Genomic DNA, 19,997 nt, shown 5'->3' with positions numbered 1-19,997 from the left:
GGGGGGGGGATAATGGGGATGGGAGGTATGTTTGTGTGTTGTCAAAATGTAGGTGGAACTATAACCATGAGAGAGAATTTGACCACATTTTTGCTTGTTTAAACAAAGACATTTTATTGTGCCAGATAATGCGGGTGGGAATTGTATGGGGGTGGAATATCTATATTATGTGGTGGAGAATCTGACCATATTTCATTTCTGCTGTACAACAGTCATAACTGAGAGGTTACTTTTCTGTTCAATTTTTATTTTGTCTGTATTCATATGATGACAATTGTTCCCAGTAATGTTGCAGAAAAGTATGAACATAACAAATGTTGTTAGAAGCTCCCATCTTTAAAATCAAGAGATCTAGGGAGTAAATCCCTTGTTGGCATCATAAAGGTGTATAAAGCAAATTGTAATAAATGTATTTCTTTCTTTCTTATGTAAATAAATCTCTGCTAAATAAGATGAATGAAAATTCAATTTGAGTCAGAAAATTGTTGAACAAATTGGAACTCTTCTTTGTTGGAGGTACAACATAGAGTGCTCATTGGCACTCTCTTCCTTAATAGCAGGGGTTCGCTATGGAACTGATACCAGTTATTGGAGGGTTCACTTTGGAGGTAGCAGTATTTCAATTGTCTGAGTGCAGCAGATGGTATCAGAGGTGCTTTATTGCGAATTTGATAAAGATGGGAGCTGTTAAATAAAAATAAACCTGGAAAGGTCAGACAGGCAGAAATGAGATAAGATACAAGCCTGTCAGTGATACTGAATAATTTATACCTGCCCCCTGATAATACTTACGGCTTTTACATCGGAATCCAAATACCACAGCAACATTTCATCAAATTATCTGCACACTTTTTTCAAAACTACTAGAAACACACCTTGGTTGGCACTCTTCATCTTAGAGCCATTTTCAGTAAATAACATGTTAGAAATAATTGATATCTATCAAATACTTCGCTATTAATCCAAAATAATGCATTTATCGGTGTTATCTCATTCTTGCCAGTAACTGTAATAAATTTCTGTTCAATCTCTAAATAGATAAGGTATTTCCCTTTGTTTTTCTACCTAAATCTTACAATAGCATGTTCATACATGAATTTGGAAAATATCACATTATACAAATTGGGAAGATGTTCCAATATTTCTCTTTATCTTGGGAAAATCAAACAATTCTTTGTTTCCAGGAAGCAGTCTGTATTCGGCTGTAAAATAAGTCCAAAACATTTTTCTTTTTAGGAGATTTTTTTTTTTTTTTTTTTTTAAATATATTTTACAAAATTCATTTTTTAACAAGATTTCAATTATGAAAACAATTTGCACATGAGTTTGTGATGTTGGTTTTTTTAAATATAAAAACAAGATTTATAGGAGATGAAACCTGATATTTATATGTATAATGTACCATAACGATAAAAACAAATATCATCAAATTAAATCTAATGTTTATGTCTAGAACAAAATCCTTTCGATCCTGACAATCCTTTCTCCTCAAATCTTACGACAATGACTTTACAAAACAATTCTGTAACATTCAAAACCTATCCATAAGAAAAGCTCATTTTCACCATAAACCATGTTTGCCACATACGTAAGAAAACCTCAGAGGAATAAAACACGATGAAACCCCAGTTTCTCCACAGTATGTTACCATGGTAACAAATGACTAGCCTTGACGACAATTTGTTTCAGCAAGATGATGACTGTTTTAGGATGAGCTATGATACCCAGTATCTATGATAATGAGAAACTACAACTAGAAATTAGATTTGGGAAAAGAATGGAAAAAGACCTGAAATCATTAATCAAAATTTTAAGCAAACAGAACCGAGATTATCAACCAACGAAGCAATATCTCCTAAGAAACCCAAACCATAAATCAAATCTCAATACTATCTCTGTCAGCTTTTGTTGAAAACAGACTGTCAAATAATCTGAAGATCTGAAATGAAATATAGCATTGAAAACATATTGAAAGTGATTTAAGATTTCCAGTAATTGTCTGCAACAAAAATGTCAGAATCAACCACATTTCCCCCCCAGATCACTTGAAAAATAGACAAAACTTATGTACAGTTATACAATTTTAACTCATTCACTCCTGAAGACACATTTGAACTCTTCCAATTCTAAGTTAGGAATAGTTCATCATGAAATTTCAGGGGTGAATTTGTGTTGGAGTTATCTCCCTTAAAAATGTTCCCTTCATCCATAACTGTAAATGCAAATAGTTTGCATTAAGTCTCCACAAAAAAATCTAATAGTGTGTGAATTATTTCTTGGGATTTTATGTGCATAATTGAAATAAAGTTAAATATGTCCTTGGAAATAGTACGGAAAAGTAGTCATGAATTATTAGCAAAATCTAATCAGTTATCGAAAATTCCATGCATGCATTTGTATACGTTTCAGATATATTCTTAATTATTACGGTAAGGTCGATATTTTCATGAGTTTACATTTTGGGGTTTTCATTGACATATTGAGAACAAATTTTATCCCTTGAAAATAACCTTATGGTAGGTCGCTTCATTTCCAATGCAAGATGTTGCACAAACAATCATTCCCACAAAGTATCTTAGTTTTGCTAATCTATTCTGAGTACATTTAAGCCCTTAAAAAAGAAGTACTCTTAACTCATTCACCTCTACACATTTAAACTGGACTTATTGCCAAATCTTTGATACTGTAAAATCACAAATTTTCGTGGGACATTAAATTTCGTTTATATCGTGGATAACAAAAATCTACGAAATAAAATCCCCGCCCCCCCCAAAAAAAATTGGTATGATATAGATAGGGGAAAATCAGAACTCAGTGAAATATAATGTCCTTGAAACAGGCTAGTATATGAAATCCACGAAATTTTAACCCCACAAAAATAAATGATTCTACAGTATGGTCAGTATGGTAAGGTTTAAAAGTGACTTCAGGGGTGAATGGGTTAATAGTTTTGTAGAGAATCGGAACTCTTTAGAAAGGAAAGCATTTTACAAAAGGTACATATACCCTTAACCCTTTCACCCCTATGTAACTTTAGTAGACTCTACCATGCATTGATATGGACGAGTCCATTATGGTCTACAGTGGTGAAAGGGTTAAAAGACGGCTGAATTTTGTTTTTTGTATACTTTCCTATCTTTTCTATACGAGCAATCATAAATACAATTGTTTGGTGAAATGAAGCTGAATCAATTTGACAAATAATTAGATAATTTATCAAACATTTCAAAAGTGACTAAATTGACAAAATGTCTGTTCCCTATATTGCCCTTGGAACATTCCAGGGACACAAGATCAATCAGACAGAAATTAAGTAGATAATTTTGTCAGTTTCATTGAGATGAATTGCATTTTTAAAGAAAGAAAATTTCAGAATGATTATCAATAATGTGCTGAGATGACTATGGATATGAAAGTGATGCGTTTTTCCACGGCAAAATTACTTTAATTGAAATATCAAACAATTCATCTTTTGTTTGCTAGCATAGAGATGAAGATTGCAGTTCAAGGACAGAAAATTTTAACAAGTGGCAATAAAGCATCGTTAACAATATGATGGACATGTCTTTAATTATAGAAGAGTTTCAACAGGTTCTAATTATATCAGATTCTGACATTTTGTTACTGAACACCTCCACATTTTCAGGGAGATGGCGTTCGTAACACTTCAATTTCCAATCAAATTAAAATGCCCACATAGCTGTGAGAAGTCCAAGTATCTAAGCAACTGGAGGGATTACTTTCAAATCAATGAAGTAAAGAGTAACAGCTGAGTCATCTAAGCTCTGCAGGCTTAACACAGACGCATGGCCCAAACGGCCTGTATCACTCAACGCTATACAAATGCATGGCCCAATAGGCCTGTATCGCTCAATGCTATATAATTCATGGTCCAATAGGAATGTTTCACTAAATTGGATATTAATCACATGGCCCAAACGGCCTGTATCACTCAATGCAAAACAACTCCAAGGCTCAAAAGGCCTGTATCACTAGATGGTTATTAAATACCTGGCCCAAAAGGCATTTATTACTCAACAGAATTACAATATTCATTTATTGCTCAATGCTTAATTACTAACCCATTCCTGAAAAGGCCAGTATTGCTCAATGATATACAAGCTGTTGGGCCAATAGGCCTGTATTTCTTCGTACTGTATACAAATTTATCATAATACATAGCCCACTCAATAATATACAAAATACAAATTTATCATAATACATAGCCCACTCAATAATATACAAAATACAAATTTATCATTATATATAGCCCACTCAATAAGGAACATTTGTTCAAAACCACATCCATGAATTTCATATTGTAGACAATGGCTTTAGATTGTATTCCCTCATAACAATAAAATCTGTGTAAAGCCATCTAGAGAAGTTATATTAAAATTGTTGTACACATTTGAAATCTTACTTCGTTCTGACAGAACACAGATTCTATAAGGACCTGACCTTTGGACATACTCTGAGCCCTTGTGGTTGGCATATTTCAGGGCATTAATATCACAGAAGTGATTTTTCATGCCGAAAATACAAATTTAATTGTAACTTTACCCTTTGACATTCTAAAATTATTGAAATTAGGTACAAAATATTACATTAAGGAAATAGATTTTGAAACACCAATATCATTTTTTTCCCTTTTAACAGTTCGTATCAGCTGAGTTCCATTTTTCATGACAAATGTTAAAATCTAAACTGCAGACGGAATGACAATTTTGCAAATGTCAAAATGTCATTGAAATTTTGATTATTGGTTAATATTTCTTATGTACATTGAAATGTCACCGGAAAACTGGACATTACGAGAAGTGGAAACCAAGGCACAGAAGACAAGTGTGTCGCAAATATAGGATTGACCGATCTCAGAATGAAGAACAGTTGAGTAGAAACGGTTACCTGATTCCGTGACAAGTACTGACAGCCACACTCGACCACTGGTCCTTTCGTACGTAGCCATGGTAAAAACAGTGCTCCACCGTCTGAAACAGAGAACACACAATTCTCAAATGACATAAAATCTATACATAAAAAGAGTAAAGTTGACAGTTTATTCTGGTGAAATTTTTTGTTCAAAATCAGCCGATCTTAGAACGGAAAAGTGAAAAAGAGAAATAAGACAGCTGCTACCACTAAACACTGTAAACTTGTGAGAGTACAGATTAAGGTGTAAATCTTTGTGGGTGTAATTGTAGTTTAACTCATTCATCCCTGAAATTTCACAATGAACTATTCCAACCTTTAATCTGGAAGAGTTCAAATGTGTCTTCAGGGGTGACTGGTGAATTTTATATTTTCATACCATAATAATAATGAATTCATATAAATTTATTTGACAGGAAGTAAAATAAGAATGAAGATAATTTCTAAGATAGGAATGGACGGAGGGGTAATAGGAAAGAAATCGATTGCAAAGTTGCCTTCTTGTTGTACATAATGTAAAGCATTCATCAGAATTTGCAAAAATACAGACAAATATCGCCAGCAGAGCATTTGACCAACATCAGCAGGAAGAAACGCCAATAGAATGCATAAATACCAGGATTGGCCATTTCCCCTGGGTACTTGTAGGCTACCGGCCAACAAACAGGCTCACGATCATCGACAATATGATGGAGGAAAGTGGGGGTCATTTACCACACAGACAAGCAAGTCATGTCCTCTGAGGGAACTTGACATCCAAATCTTGTAAAGGTCACCACTATTAAGTATGACCCCATTGTAAGTCATCCTTTACTGCAGGAAACACTTTGTACCCAGAGTTGTCTCCCTTACACAGATTTTTGTTTTTATTTTTTTGCATTCAATTCACAATTTAGATAGACAGAAAGCTTTTTTCAATTCAGATGGAAACAGATAACTGTTTTCCTGTAATATCCCGTTATAATAATATCCTGGGCTATAATAAATTTGAAAAAAAAATAAAAACTCTTGTTTTTACTTGGGTTCTGATTTGCAACTACAACTATAAGCTACATATACAGGCATTACTGTATACTTCCTGCTTAACAATTAAAGTTTTCAATGTCTCGGGCAATCAGAGGCATACAGCTGCTACCATGAATCCTAAAATTTAAAAGTCAACCTTTCAGTATCAAGTATATCTCTTATGCAACAGTCCCATAAAGTATTATTAAAGTATACCCCATAGAACTCAAGCTATAACTGTAAAATTGTCTCGGCTAATCAGAGCGATAGCCGCTATCTTGAATCCTGAAATTTAAAAGTCGCACAAAAAGTTTTGTTGAAATTGGCTGATCAGTTAAGGAGGAGTTGACAAGTGAAGTCTAGTATACCCAACTAAAACTTCATTGCAGGGTGTAAATAAAAAAATTTTAAACATAAAAATATATTTAACTTTTTTTATACTGATGCAACAAATTGAAAATCATACGATATCATAATCAATGCTAACCAGAAGGAAATAGGGAGATTGTTAGGAGAAATATGGCACCACAAGAAGGACCATAAATAGGGCACAGCTATTGATTGAACTATTGGAGGCAGGATCCTTCTAAACTTTTTCTATAATTGGCTTCAAATTGGCAAAAACTTTCTTTCATTTCCAGGCACCCAATTGTGCCATTGCCGCTTAAATCTCGCAAATTGTCAGCCCTGGTTTGAAAAAAGTGAACAGTACATGAAACGTCTGCAGAACTATAAACGTTTTCCAACAGTTAACATTCCAATTCCCTCCAGAAAAGAACTCAATAAATGATTTCATTGTGATTCTGTTATTCGTTCTTGAATGAGAATTAAATGGCCACATTCTGTATCGAGGAAGAATCTGTTTTGACTTTGTTAAGTGTTCCGGAGACTTGATAGAATATGTTTTGTATCGAAGGGCAGATGTTGAGCTACTGATTATGGTCGCCATATAAGTACAAATGTCTACATTCAGTACATATTGTGGTGTCCTGTCCACCTTTGTAAGGTTTTTTGATCCCCTGACCTACAACAATGATATTAACACTTCCCGTTAGGGAAACATCTTTTTGTCTTTCCCTTTGGGAGACAAGGTGATTCCTTTGACATAGCAATTGTATGATGTCGTGTCAACAATAGCAGATCACGTAAGATACTACTTTGATTTTCCTGGAAAGCCATGCAATCAACCTTTGTATTTCATGCCATCACCACTTTGGGAGTAAGACAAAAAAAATCTCAAATCTCAGGACAATATTATTAAATGACTGGCCTTTGGCAAAGCCTTAATTAGGCTAGACATTTAAGAACCTTACATCTTGGGTTGAGATTTATATGTCTCACCCCCAAGGCCAGAGGAAGTATTTTATAAGACCACATTTGGCAGATATTTGGAGAGCATGTTAAGTCCAGTTTTGATGGAAATTCTGATCTCAATTGCGGTAGAAGAACTGTCCAGAAAAATTGTCCAGAAGAACGGACATGATCAGGATGAAGGTTGAAGAAAATTTTGTTTTGTGTCAGTACTTAAAACACATAGAGTGAACTATTTCAGACAATGTAACAGAAATATTTCCTCTGGAAAAATCTTTATCAGCTATACTGTTGCACCATAAAAGCTTCCTATAGTAAAAATCAATGGCAGACATAGACAATGATAGTCGAGTTATTGCCTGCATAAAATGCTGACCGTACAGCAAGATATCATTTCAAAATGTGCAGAAAAAAAATGTGAATAACCATTAGGCTACCACAAATTTGATATATTGGAGTACAGACAAAATATCAAACTGCCATCGTTTTCAAAAACACTTTGCATTTATCAAGCTATTACATATCATATAAAAAAAATACCAATATCAATAGTTTGGTCAAGTTTAATATTTCTTTAAAAAGTGTTCATTCAAAAAGTGCTTTACACATGACAGAAGGAAAAGAAAAAAACAGGCTTTTCATCTAAGAGATGCCAAAATTAATTCATCAATCCAAACAAGATTCCAAGTATCTGTCATGTCAAAGGGGAGCTGCCAAAACTAATAAACAAGATTCTGCGGATCAAATCATACGGGATTCTATAACAGAGTACGTGTGACAATTTGGCATTGGCTGTGACAGTGTGGCATCCCAAAGTAGACAAAATGGATGTGACGTGCCAAATGCATCTGTGAAATACTGCGTGGCCACGATTCCTGATGGAACAGACCACCGCCAGGCAGATATCGCCAAACATCGACACTGCAGTGATAGACGGTCTTCAGGGAGTCGCTGGAATCAATTTGACAATGCGTCTAGGAGCCTCTACCAGTTGGCATCAACATGCAGCGAGGGCGATATGTCAGTTTTATCTGTGTTTTTCAGGAAAATGAAATGTTTACCAGAATAATGTCAGCCATATATTTGATGAAAGATAGTTCTGCATTCACAGCCAGAACTATACATACATTGAAACACTCCGAATTTATTTACTGTGCATCTGTAATTCCTACCAGTGTTGTATTTGTCTCTAATCCTTTTGAAAGAGATTTTGACCAGCAACAGAAAATTTTGTCATAACCAAGAAAATGTTTGCCATGACAAAATCTGTTTGTGGCTTAAAAGGAAAAAAGAAAAAAAATAGGTAATGTGTACTAAACATCTGTGTGGTGGAATGTTTACTGTCAAACTTATTTATTATCATATCATTATACGATAACACACATCATCTGCAATCTTATTTCCAAGACATAAGAACATTTGGCTTTCATCTTCATAATATTTCAAATTTATACATTTTTTTCTTCATTGTCTCAATTTTCAATAAATTTAAAATATATAATAAAGATTTTACATAATTAGGTACAATTTCTCTTCAGCAGAGTCTTTCATGTTTAACATTAAAGTGCACAAATATTTGTTGCCATAACAATTGATTCCAATCTAAACATAGTTAATCTTAAACTCAAGCAAAACCCCCAAATCCAATCCTTGTCGGACGAGCAGCCAGCTTAGCTAATACATGTATATGGACAAACACATGTGGTATTTTTACCACTCTATATACATGTACAAGAAACAAAATATTACAGAAAATCATACGGACTTAAAATATAAACAGATGGACAGAGACATTGCAGTCTACTGACAGTGCACCAATCCACGTAAACTTATGTTACTGAAGTTTATAAAAGAAATACGTCAGATAATATAAACCAACATACAAAACACAACTTCATTCTTCAAATTCAAGGTTACAAAGTACTGAGGAGCATATACAACCTTAAAAAAGGTCATGCAAGTTATGGACAATCTTTCTAAAACGGAAATGAAAATATACGTTTTAAATTTCGGGTGTCGGGAGAAGATGTGCTGGTTGGTGACAGATTAACATTAGGAAACCATTGTCATTATGAAATCAATATCATGGCGCAATATATAATGCCCCATAAATCGTCTGGCGTCTACATACACAAAGATGGTGCAAGTTTTTAAGGTGGTAGCTATTCATAAATACAATAGGAAAGACTACATGTCCATGTAAAATGTTCATCAGTGTTTCAGTCACGATAATGGTTTCTTGACAATAATCTCTCGACGACCATTATACACAATTCTCAAGACTGCATCAATCTTAATTAACTGATAAAATCAATTTACAAAAAATGAAACATTTTCAACCAAACCATGAAAAATTAGGTCATGTCTTGATTTGCATTTGGCGATATTGAAGAATCCAAAAATGAACTGATTTCCCCACTGCTGCCCTTTCTTTGGACTCTTTTGTTTTCTGTCCTCTTTACAAATACTATTTTATCAGCATTGCTTCCTTAGGAACCTCTTCTCATATATAATGATCATGACCTCTACACAAAGCAAATCACATTTTCAAGAACATAATTTACATTAAGCGTCGATGAAAGTTTCAGTAATTTTAACTATTTGATCTAATGCATTACAATAGATAGACAATTGAAATTTGTGATAAATAATTACGATAAATGATGAATAATTTGAACAATGACATCAAAAGTAATGCTTTCATCACATTCTACTTCTAAAGCATACAGTGATACTGTGGTCGAGTCAACAGAAATTAATCCCCGTGAAATGTCATTTTTACCAACATATTTGTATCGTAGCCATAAATTTAATTCAAAATGCAAACAAAAATGATGAAAAAATCCAATATGGTGGACGTTTATGGGAAATAATTTGTAGCGTGAAAACTTTCCTGATAACAGATTACAAACAGAGACTTAAGTATGTCATATACAGTCAATAAAATCAGGAAAATGTTTTATGCAAACAACATGACCATACTTGACAAAATGAATCCTAGATCGAGAATCGTGCAAAAGAATCAATGAAATGGTTATAAGTATAATTGCACGGTTTACCTGTATCCTTGTGTGCTACAAGTATCAACAAACACGTTCTAAACATATACTCATGCAGTCCACATCGATTCCCTAAAACTTACAACCTACAGGTAAATAGTAAATGCAAAGGATTATTACCTCGAAACTAAGACAAAACACATATTTTTTACATGTTTCAATGCAAATACACATTATTTGTAGTAAATAAAACCAAATATATGCTCATTATTTTTGCTAATTTTGGCAAGGGGAAATCTTATAGTTTCCATAAAAAGTTGAGATCAATGACCTTGCTGCATGGCCTCAGGATCAACATGAAAGAATTAAGACCAAAGAGTGTATAATATTATATTTAAGTTCCATATCAAAATGTAATTTTACATGCATGATCAATTGCTTATATAAAAATTGTGCTCAATGACTTGGCCCCAGAATTATTATGGAAGAAATAATACTAAATTGGAAAGTCCAAAACTGTTGTCTAAACAATATTTCAAATACACGTCAAATTTCACATGCATGTACATATATGTATTGTAAACATGGATTTTTCAACCAAAATTAAAATGACACAGCTTTAATTTATTAACCTTTGAAATTAGAACTTTAACTCATTCACACCTAAAATTTCATAATGAACTATTCCAACCGTTGAATTGGAAGAGATCAAATGTGTCTTCAGGTGTTTCAGGATCCCGGGACCAGAATTATGATTGATGCGTCCTTTGTACTGAAAGTCAGAAAGACCCATTTATAAAGAACTCAAAATGATGACCCAGATTATCATAACTGAAACCATGACCCAGGTTAAAATAATCTCTATATAATGTTCAGTAAAACATCAATCAAATACTTGAATTTATTCATTTTTTTTTGTAACAGTCAAGTAACCTTGATCCAAACATGATGATTTCTGATAAAGAATTTGTCGTTGGATGTTGAATGAATGTAAAATCCAATACCAGCTTGCTATATCAATACAAAAACATCCGTACCAAATTGACCTATCCAATTTATGTTTGTAAGGAATCATAATTATTTAATGACAAACACATTTTATCTAAATGCTAAAAGGCATAAAATCTTGTGAATCACTGATGTAAATAACCAGCATCGGGGTACATTTTTTGTGAGACATTTTTACCTAATAGAGCTGTCTTTGTGATATCATCTTCAGCGACATTTAGCACATGTGTTTATCATTTCATAATGGGTTTATCATTTCTGGGCTAAGTGGAAAAACTCCTTTAGCAAAATAATCCTTGTCAAAACCTCCGCAGAATATTTTCCTTTTCATTAAATAATTTATCTTTCATGTCAAAAAAGAGTCCCAAGTAAAAATCTACTGGGAACAATTTTTCATTCATTTTCCATGCAGTATCTTGCCAAACAGGCAACTAGCTAACACTCATATCAGACATTAACCCAATATTGCACATTCAATCTAAAGCTAGGCATATAAAGCTTAACATAAACCACTGAATTCTCTCTAGTGCCTGTAACAAACTATATCACAAATCCAACATATAATGTATTGTTAAATTCACATTTTTGATTCAGTTTTCTAATGTCAGTATCATCATGCCTTCCTATCATAAACAACATATATTAATCTTAGTCATTCACATGCTTAATTTACACCAGGGTAACACACCATCTGATACAAACTCTCTGCAGAACTAGTGCTACTTCAGCTGAAGGAGCGTGTTTTACATTCATAAATCTAACTGGTGCTGTGTTTTAATAGCATCCTGAATGACATTTCTCTACAGTAGGGATTGGCCACAACCTTTAACAAAACCTTTTAACCTCAATTAAGTAACATACAAAGCTCACATATTGAATTATTTCAGGTTTCATTTTATTGCTTGGATATGTGTATAGTAATACACAAGAAAAGAATGTGATGCGTTTCCTTTACAGAAAAGTTAAAAGGTTCAATTCAACTGCACATAATAACATTGTAAAGGAGAGTTCCACTAAAGGGCAATTATTCCATTTGGAGTATTTTTCATTATTGATAGATGATTTAAAGAAACCTAGTGAGTTTTTTCTGCTTTAAAGTTACTTCCCTTTGCATGGTTTTAGTTTTTCATTTTGATACTGTGCATTAACATTTCCCAAAGAGCAACATTGACAAACTGTAAGGTTGGCAGTTGATAGGTCCCAAGTTTGACCTGTGGAATTTCAGATTTTGTTTGTATAGTTTTAGCTTTAAAGTTACTTCCCTTGAAAAATTACTAGCGTTTCATTTTGAGACTGTGTATTAACATTTCCTGAATAGTAACATTGATAAAGTACTAGATTGACAGTTGATAGGTCTCAAATTTGACCCGTGAACTTTCAGATTTATTTTTAATGTGAAGCTTAATTCCCTTGAGACTGCATTCATATTTCCTGAACGGCAACAGTGACAAAGTATTAGATTGCTAGTTAAGGTGTCAAGTCTGACCCAATGAATTTCCATTTTTTCTTTGATTTTTTTCTTTACCTCATTCACCCCTGAAGACACATTTGAACTCTTCCAATTCAAAGGTTGGAATAGTTCTTTATGAAATTTCAGGGGTGAATGACTTATAGCATTTAAATTCTGAAGTTTTGTAAAATGAATTGCAAAATGTGTTTTATACAGATTATAACCGTAAAAAATTAATTATAAACAAGGCAGAGTATTGCAAGGCAATCCATAGTCCCCCACCGGTAATGATTTATTTCTATATTTAACAAACTGTACACCTATTTCTTGCACTCTGCACTCCGCCATCCCAAGATGTCTTTGTACACCAAATCTGGTTACTCCAGTACAGAATATATACCCTGGACAAACTTTTTCAAAAGTTAAGGTCAATGGTCAAATCATAGGTCACAGTGACCTAATTCTTGCACTTTGCACTCCGCTATCCCAATATGTCCTTTCACACCAAATCTTGTTCCAGGAAATCCATCTTGTTTTACAGGCAAGTATATGCTTCTTCTTCAATGCAAGTGAACCCATGCCCCAATCAAGAAGTTCCAGTAACTAGCAGTGTAGGAGATGGAGCCCGGACACATTTTTTTCTTTTGTGCAGGTCAAAGGTCAAAATGTAGGTCAAAGTGACCTACTTTTCATACATGACACACCGCCTCACCAAGGTGAACCCATACCCCAACTATGAAGTTCCAGTGACAAGTAGTGTAGAAGATAGAGCCCGGACAAGATAGCGGAAGGAAGGACAGAAGGACGCGACGCAAAACTATAGTCCTCCACCTGTTCCCAGTAGGGGAATAATAAATGTTTCACAATAATGCCTTCTAATTCATATCATAAGTTTATGGTACTCTTAATCTTATAATACTTAAAACGGAAAAGTTTAATTTGAAACAAATATCCTCAATATCAAATTTGAAATTTTTTGTCAAACTATAAAGCTAATGTTGTTTAACATTCATCACTGATACCATAAAAATTTGCAGTGGATTTGTTTTAAAAAATACCACAAACAAGATTTCATTAAAGTTTCAAAATGACAACCATAATTATTATAATACATGTTTTAATGATTGTAGTAATTCAGAATTTGCTAAATGAACATTTTGTTCTTCATTAAGAATTAAAGATTTTCATTTTAAACATAAAACTATTTTGTATTTTTAACGAGATTCAGATCGGAGATAAAATGTTTAAATTTAATAGAAAAGTTGTTTTTACTGAGGTTTCAAAGGCATATAGTTGTCAACCACACAGATATCAATCAGAAAAATTTTTGATTGCTGAATTAAGTACCAGCACAAACAAAATGTGCAGATTTTTTACGACAATTCAATGTTGTGAAATTTTAGCTATCCATGGAATGTCGAGGCATCCTCTCTGATGAAAGCCAGGGAGGACCAACTCATTAAAAAGTAGAGACCATTAATTTTTCATTATTATGCGAATGCCCTTGAATTAGTTCAATTTTCAGAGACAATTCTTATCGGGGACTCCTGTGGGTCTCATCAATATGTTATCATTACTCCTCAAGGATTTCTCCTTGTGGACGGGACCATTCGAGGGAACCATGATGGAACAGAGGTTACTAGACTACCAGGTCAGTCAGTACCACAGGGGAGCATACATTTATTGAAACATTAAATTGTCAGTGAATGACTTGTCCCATCTCCAGGCAGACATCTTGAATTCATTTTATTGCTGAAGGAAGAATTATATAACCAATAAATCCTGCCCGAAGACAATTAAGACTGGGCCCTTCCTCTCCCAGATTGAATTTGGTCAATCCATTTTATTGTCCAACAAATTATGAGATTAATTAATTCCCACGATTTCCTATAAATCAACCAGTTTCTGTATTCTGTACTGCCAGTATCGGTCCTGACACGGAGATATATGTAAGGGCATCATTGGTTATAACTAATTGGTTTGTCTGCATGTGGCCATGTTTTGATTGTCAGATGCACCCTGGGATACTATTTGGTAGCAGATTGGTAGCTCCCTCTCTTGATTGTGTATCTCACTTTCATATTTCTGGAGTCATAAAATATACTTGAGACTTGTACACATTAGTGTCTTGGTGAGGGTATATAGTCATGAAATGACATCCAGAAAGACTCCCTGTGGAACAAAATATTGTCACTGTGGACTCCAATGGTCTAGAAACCTTCTACTTTGTACACTAAACTCTAGGGACCAATTTGATTTCAGTGCTAAATCTTAATTCAACGCTTTGGGGGAAAATGACATCAGAATTGTAATTGAGCATGAAACCTGGCAAACATAGCAATGATTGTAATATGAAACTTAAAACTCGGAAGCTTTGGTATATTTGTGTTTCACGTCCTATTAACAGCTATGGTCATTTAAGGATGTGCCAGGTTTTGGTGGTGAAGGAAAGCCGGAGTTCCTGAAGAAAAACCACCGACCTACGGCCAGTAACTGGCGACTGCCCCACGTAGGCCTCAAACCGCGACCCAGTGGTGGAAGGCTAGTGGTAGCAGAACATCAGACGCCTTAACCACTTGGCCAGCGAGGCCCTACACAAAAATATTCTGGAAGCATGCAATTTTATGATCATATCAGACAATATTCTGGATGGCTTTCTGAATGGGAGTTTACCTGTGATACGATTTGCTGGTTTTCTTCAATATAATGTCGTACTTGAACACCCGACGACAGCAGTACTCTGCAAGAAAATTTAATAAAAGGATTAGATTGTTAAGAACATATTATCAGATGACAAACAGACAACCTTAGATTGGAAGACAACCAATTGGATGGCAAACAGACAAACTAAATAGATACAAATTGGACAAACATGATTGGAAAACAGAAGGACAAAATCACTGCATGACAAACAAATATGAACAGATGGCGAATGGACAAAATGATTGCATGACAGACAGACATGAAAGGACAAAATAACTGGATAACAACGGATTGGGTGACAGACAATCTGACTATGTGACAAATTGACAGTTTCATACTGGATACCATTACAGATGATCTCAATGGATAACCATTGGATAAACAGTCACTATTAATTGAATTTCGTACCATTCTACACTTATTATTTTAAATAATATAAGACATTGTCAACCAATTTGCAAAAGTGAAAGAAACAGCGGCAAGGTGTATACTTGACCCAATTATTAAGAGAAAGAAAATTCAAAGCACTGGCTGTAATAGTGTCATTTTTCAAGTAGAATTTCTAAATGAGTCAACTTAAAATGAAAAACAAGAGGCCCAAGGGCATTAGCAGTCACCTGAGTTATATCATAGGTACTGGTAGCTTTATTTTATTGTTTAGATGTGATGTGGAAATCAGCATGTAAACTAAGTGAAATACAATACTTGTCATATCATCAAAGGATAAGAATTTTAAAATATTTGTAAATGTTCCCTTTGGGGCCCCGCTCTAACCCCTGGGGATGGGGCAGGAATTCCAAGTTTACAATGTGATACCGTCATCCACCAAAGATGATTCTGACCAAGTAAAAATAATTTCCAACAGAAAATTGTCAAAATATACCCAAAAGTGTTGTTTCCCTATATTAACTATAGTAAACTTTACCCACTCCCCAAGGGAGAACGGATAGCTCGGGGGTCCTAAAATTTACAATTTCAATAAAGCCCCTGATGATTTTTCCATCTATGCAGAGAAAATGACTGTAGAATAGGACTCTGAGTCTGGGGAAGAAGATTTTTGAAAAATTGGTTAAATTTCCCTTTGGGCCCCGCCCTGGCCCCTAGGGTTGGGGTAGGAATCCCAATTTTACAATTTAAAACCATCTTCCTTCAAGGATAATTCTCACCAAGTAAAAATAATTTCCAACAGAAAATTGTCAAAATATACCCAAAAGTGTTGTTTCCCTATATAAACTATAGTAAACTTTACCCCCTCCCCAAGGGAGAACGGATAGCTCGGGGGTCCTGAAATTTACAATTTAAATAAAGCCCCTGATGATCTTTCCATCCATGCAGAGGAAATGACTGTAATACCTCTGAGTCTGGAGAAGAAGATTTTTGAAATATTGGCTAATTTTCCCTTTTGGGCCCCGCCCTGGCCCCTAGGGTTGGGGTAGGAATCCCAATTTTACAATTTGGTAGCCTCAACTACCAAGGATGATTCTGACCAAGTTTGAAAAAATTCCATCCACTGGTTCTTGAGAAGAAGTTGATAATGTAAAAAGTTTACGCATGACAGACGACGGACGGAAAGTGATTGGAATAGCTCACTTGAGCAAAGCTCAGGTGACCTAAAAAATACCCGTTGTATAATATTTTAATGATGAACATGATGAAGTTTCTTAACAAACAAATCACAGAAAGATAAATAAAGGCATAAAGGAGGAAAATCAATGAAAAAGAAGCAGAACTCCTTTGACAGTAGCAGACATGATTACTGACAACTGCACTGTTCCTGAAATCCATGTTACAACTGACAATTGTAATAAAGTAGCTATCTCAACTCATTAATCTGAGTTATGTCCCCTCATTACACTCGACTTATCTCCCCTCATTACTTCTGCCTGATTTACGTGATGTTTAACCGCCCCTGTATATTGGATCGGACATGCAACTTACTCGTTTCTCTCCAGACGTATCTTCTGTAGTTTGCTCTGGATGAGTAGCTCGTACGTCACATGTTTGTAATGTTCGTAGGTTCCCTGCGGAGTTAAAAAATTACAACTTAAAGCTACATAATAACATCATTTAACATTATAAATCACAAAACACAAAATACGTTGTGCATACAACAAAATTGTATTGCAACAGTGGCAACATTAAGGTTTTCCAATTACAATCTATGAAATACATGTACTGTACCAATTCCAACTGTAAATTCAACAAATGAGAAACAAAATTTTACTTCAGCTGGCATTTCTCAAGAGGCATTGATCACGTTTCAGATGTAATACAATCAAAAAGTTAGGCAGATTGCATTGCATGTTCCTGAATTAGTTATTCATTTAATACAGAGGAGCTTTAAAATGGGAAAGTGCATTATGTCCATTGGCTAATTCTTTGGTTAACGCTGTGTCCAGATTTTTGAATAAAAAAATCTTTCTGTTATTGCAAATTTTTATTTTTTTTACTCCAAATTTTCAAGGCCCTGTGATCCACAAGATGAAAGGAAAAACTGAGCGTAAAAAGGATTTGCAGTTTAAGATTATGATCAGACAATAAACTTTTACATTTGTACAGAACATGTATCTCTTGTTAAGTTCTGTTGCACTTCAGTTGCCTTAAGCTTTAACACAGTTCATTACAAAATCATGTAATAAAAATCTTATAGCTGAAAAATGTAGCCCAAAATCGTGCAAAATAACATTCCAAGATTCAAGTTATTACATTATGAAACAAATGTTTCGGAAACATGGTACGAGCAGTAATCATTTTGCGAGCACAGACGCTCTGTTTATGATAATGAATTGATTATAATTGATCAAAAAGACAACGGAACATGACAGAACCTTGTCGTATTTATTGATTTAATAAATGGGCTGAAAAATCATACTTTGTGAAACAATTCAAGTGACTCAAAACGGGAGATGGTAATTATTACAAAACGAATCAGCTAAAATTAAAGTCACATATCATAAATATCAAAATGAGATACCAAGCATGACTTGAGGAATTTGTAAAATAGGGAAAATTCTGTAAAGAAAAAATATTGTCGGTTAGAATTTAAATATCATTTGATTAGAAATATTCATTTTATTTTTATCTTTGTTTTAGTTACGTAACAATCAATACCTGCTCCCAAGAGAAGATAACTCTGCAATACGCAAAGACGGAATATATATGTGGCCATGCTTGGAAACAAGAACATCAAAATTAGAATTTTAAAAGACTCTTAAATGACATGTTTTTCAATGATCAGATTCATCTCTCTAATTTTTAAACAAATCACTGCAAAATTTACATAAATGATCCCTAAATATGCCTAAAAGATGCCTGCACTAGGTGTAACTACTTTGGAGTCGAGGGTTGCTTTAGGTTTCATCCTAAGAGAGCTCTGTTACATTTGATAACGACCAAGAAATGCCAGATTTATTATCTCTTGCTGGTATTTTAGACAGGCCATATTTAAAGTTCTAAATGATTGATTTTACACACATAAATAACTGGAATTAGAAGACAGGGAGAATTTGTTTTCAAAATTATTTCAAGTCCATATTTTGATTTCTTCTCAAGATCAGATCCTAGTTCCAATGAAAAACTTTTTGTAAATAGATACAGTATTATTAATATATGTGATATAATGTGCAGATTCAGCTAAAATATATACAGTCAAATGCTCTCCTGCAAGTATCTCCTCTCCATTGACAGACTACCTGTATTAAGAGGCCACATTCAATCTTCCCAATCATAGTGGTTTCGTTTTAAAGAAGCCTGAATGAACTCATTCACACCTAAAGACACATCTAAACTCTTCCAATTCAGAGGTTGGAATAGTTCATCATGAAATTTCAGGGGTGAATGAGTTAAGAGATCAACGAGATGTGTTAAGAGGCCATTTTCAAGCGTCCCCATTGTAGTGATTTCATTGTGAAGAAACCTGTACTAAAATGTAGACATCACCTGCATTTCGAGACCATTATTTGGACTTCTGAAGGGTGGTGACTGTAATACAGCTTATTAATTTTATAAGCCTGAATCAGTTGATTGAAACAAGGTAACCTCAAGATCAAATAAGATGTGAAAAATTGTGATATTCTGACACCTATGCACGGGTAGAACAGTAATAAACAATGATTTATATTGCTGACAATTATATCATTGTTCAGAACAATACTGCTGACGTGATTTTGGTCCTTTGATCAATCTTTAGAATATATTTATGTAAAAGGCAAGCACCCTTGCTAGTTGAAATGGGAATTCATTCCTAAACACTGACATTTTACATTTGACATGTGTGAATTTTTGCACATCACATTTTCTAACCAATATTGTATATATTCTGATATACCGGTAGATATGTATGAGGATATGTTCATGAAACAGCTAGACTCCAATTGATCTGCCGGCTGATAACGTTATCAAGTTCCTCTCCTAGTGTACGTATTGCAACCTGTTAAAAGGATGCAGTTCATTTAGCTATAAAATCGCCAAGTTAGACTGAGTAGAGTAGATATATCGCCCATCAGACATTTATGAGTACAGGAACACCATCAGACATACATGTAACTTCCCCATGACACCTTGCCATGCAAGCTAGCTGTAAAACCAAC

At 34.3% G+C, this 19,997-nt stretch overlaps 1 protein-coding gene across 2 annotated transcripts in view; it reads right to left on the bottom strand.

Moving 5' to 3' along the window:
- The window catches only part of LOC110461010, a 108,208-nt gene that overhangs the window by 35,715 nt on the left and 52,496 nt on the right, over positions 1 to 19,997 (bottom strand). For both annotated transcript variants that reach the window (XM_021514269.1, XM_021514271.1), the window contains exons 3-5: positions 17,347 to 17,429; positions 15,379 to 15,445; positions 4,909 to 4,991 (exon numbers count right to left, since the gene is read on the bottom strand). In XM_021514269.1, coding sequence (XP_021369944.1) covers positions 4,909 to 4,991; positions 15,379 to 15,445; positions 17,347 to 17,429 — 233 coding nt within the window. The remainder of the gene's footprint in view (positions 1 to 4,908; positions 4,992 to 15,378; positions 15,446 to 17,346; positions 17,430 to 19,997) is intronic.

The sequence above is a fragment of the Mizuhopecten yessoensis genome, unplaced genomic scaffold (genome assembly GCF_002113885.1).
Source record: "Mizuhopecten yessoensis strain PY_sf001 unplaced genomic scaffold, ASM211388v2 scaffold10531, whole genome shotgun sequence".
NCBI lineage: Eukaryota > Metazoa > Mollusca > Bivalvia > Pectinida > Pectinidae > Mizuhopecten > Mizuhopecten yessoensis.
The sequence above is the reverse complement of the archived record's forward strand: the minus strand, read 5'-3'. Positions and strand labels throughout refer to the sequence as shown.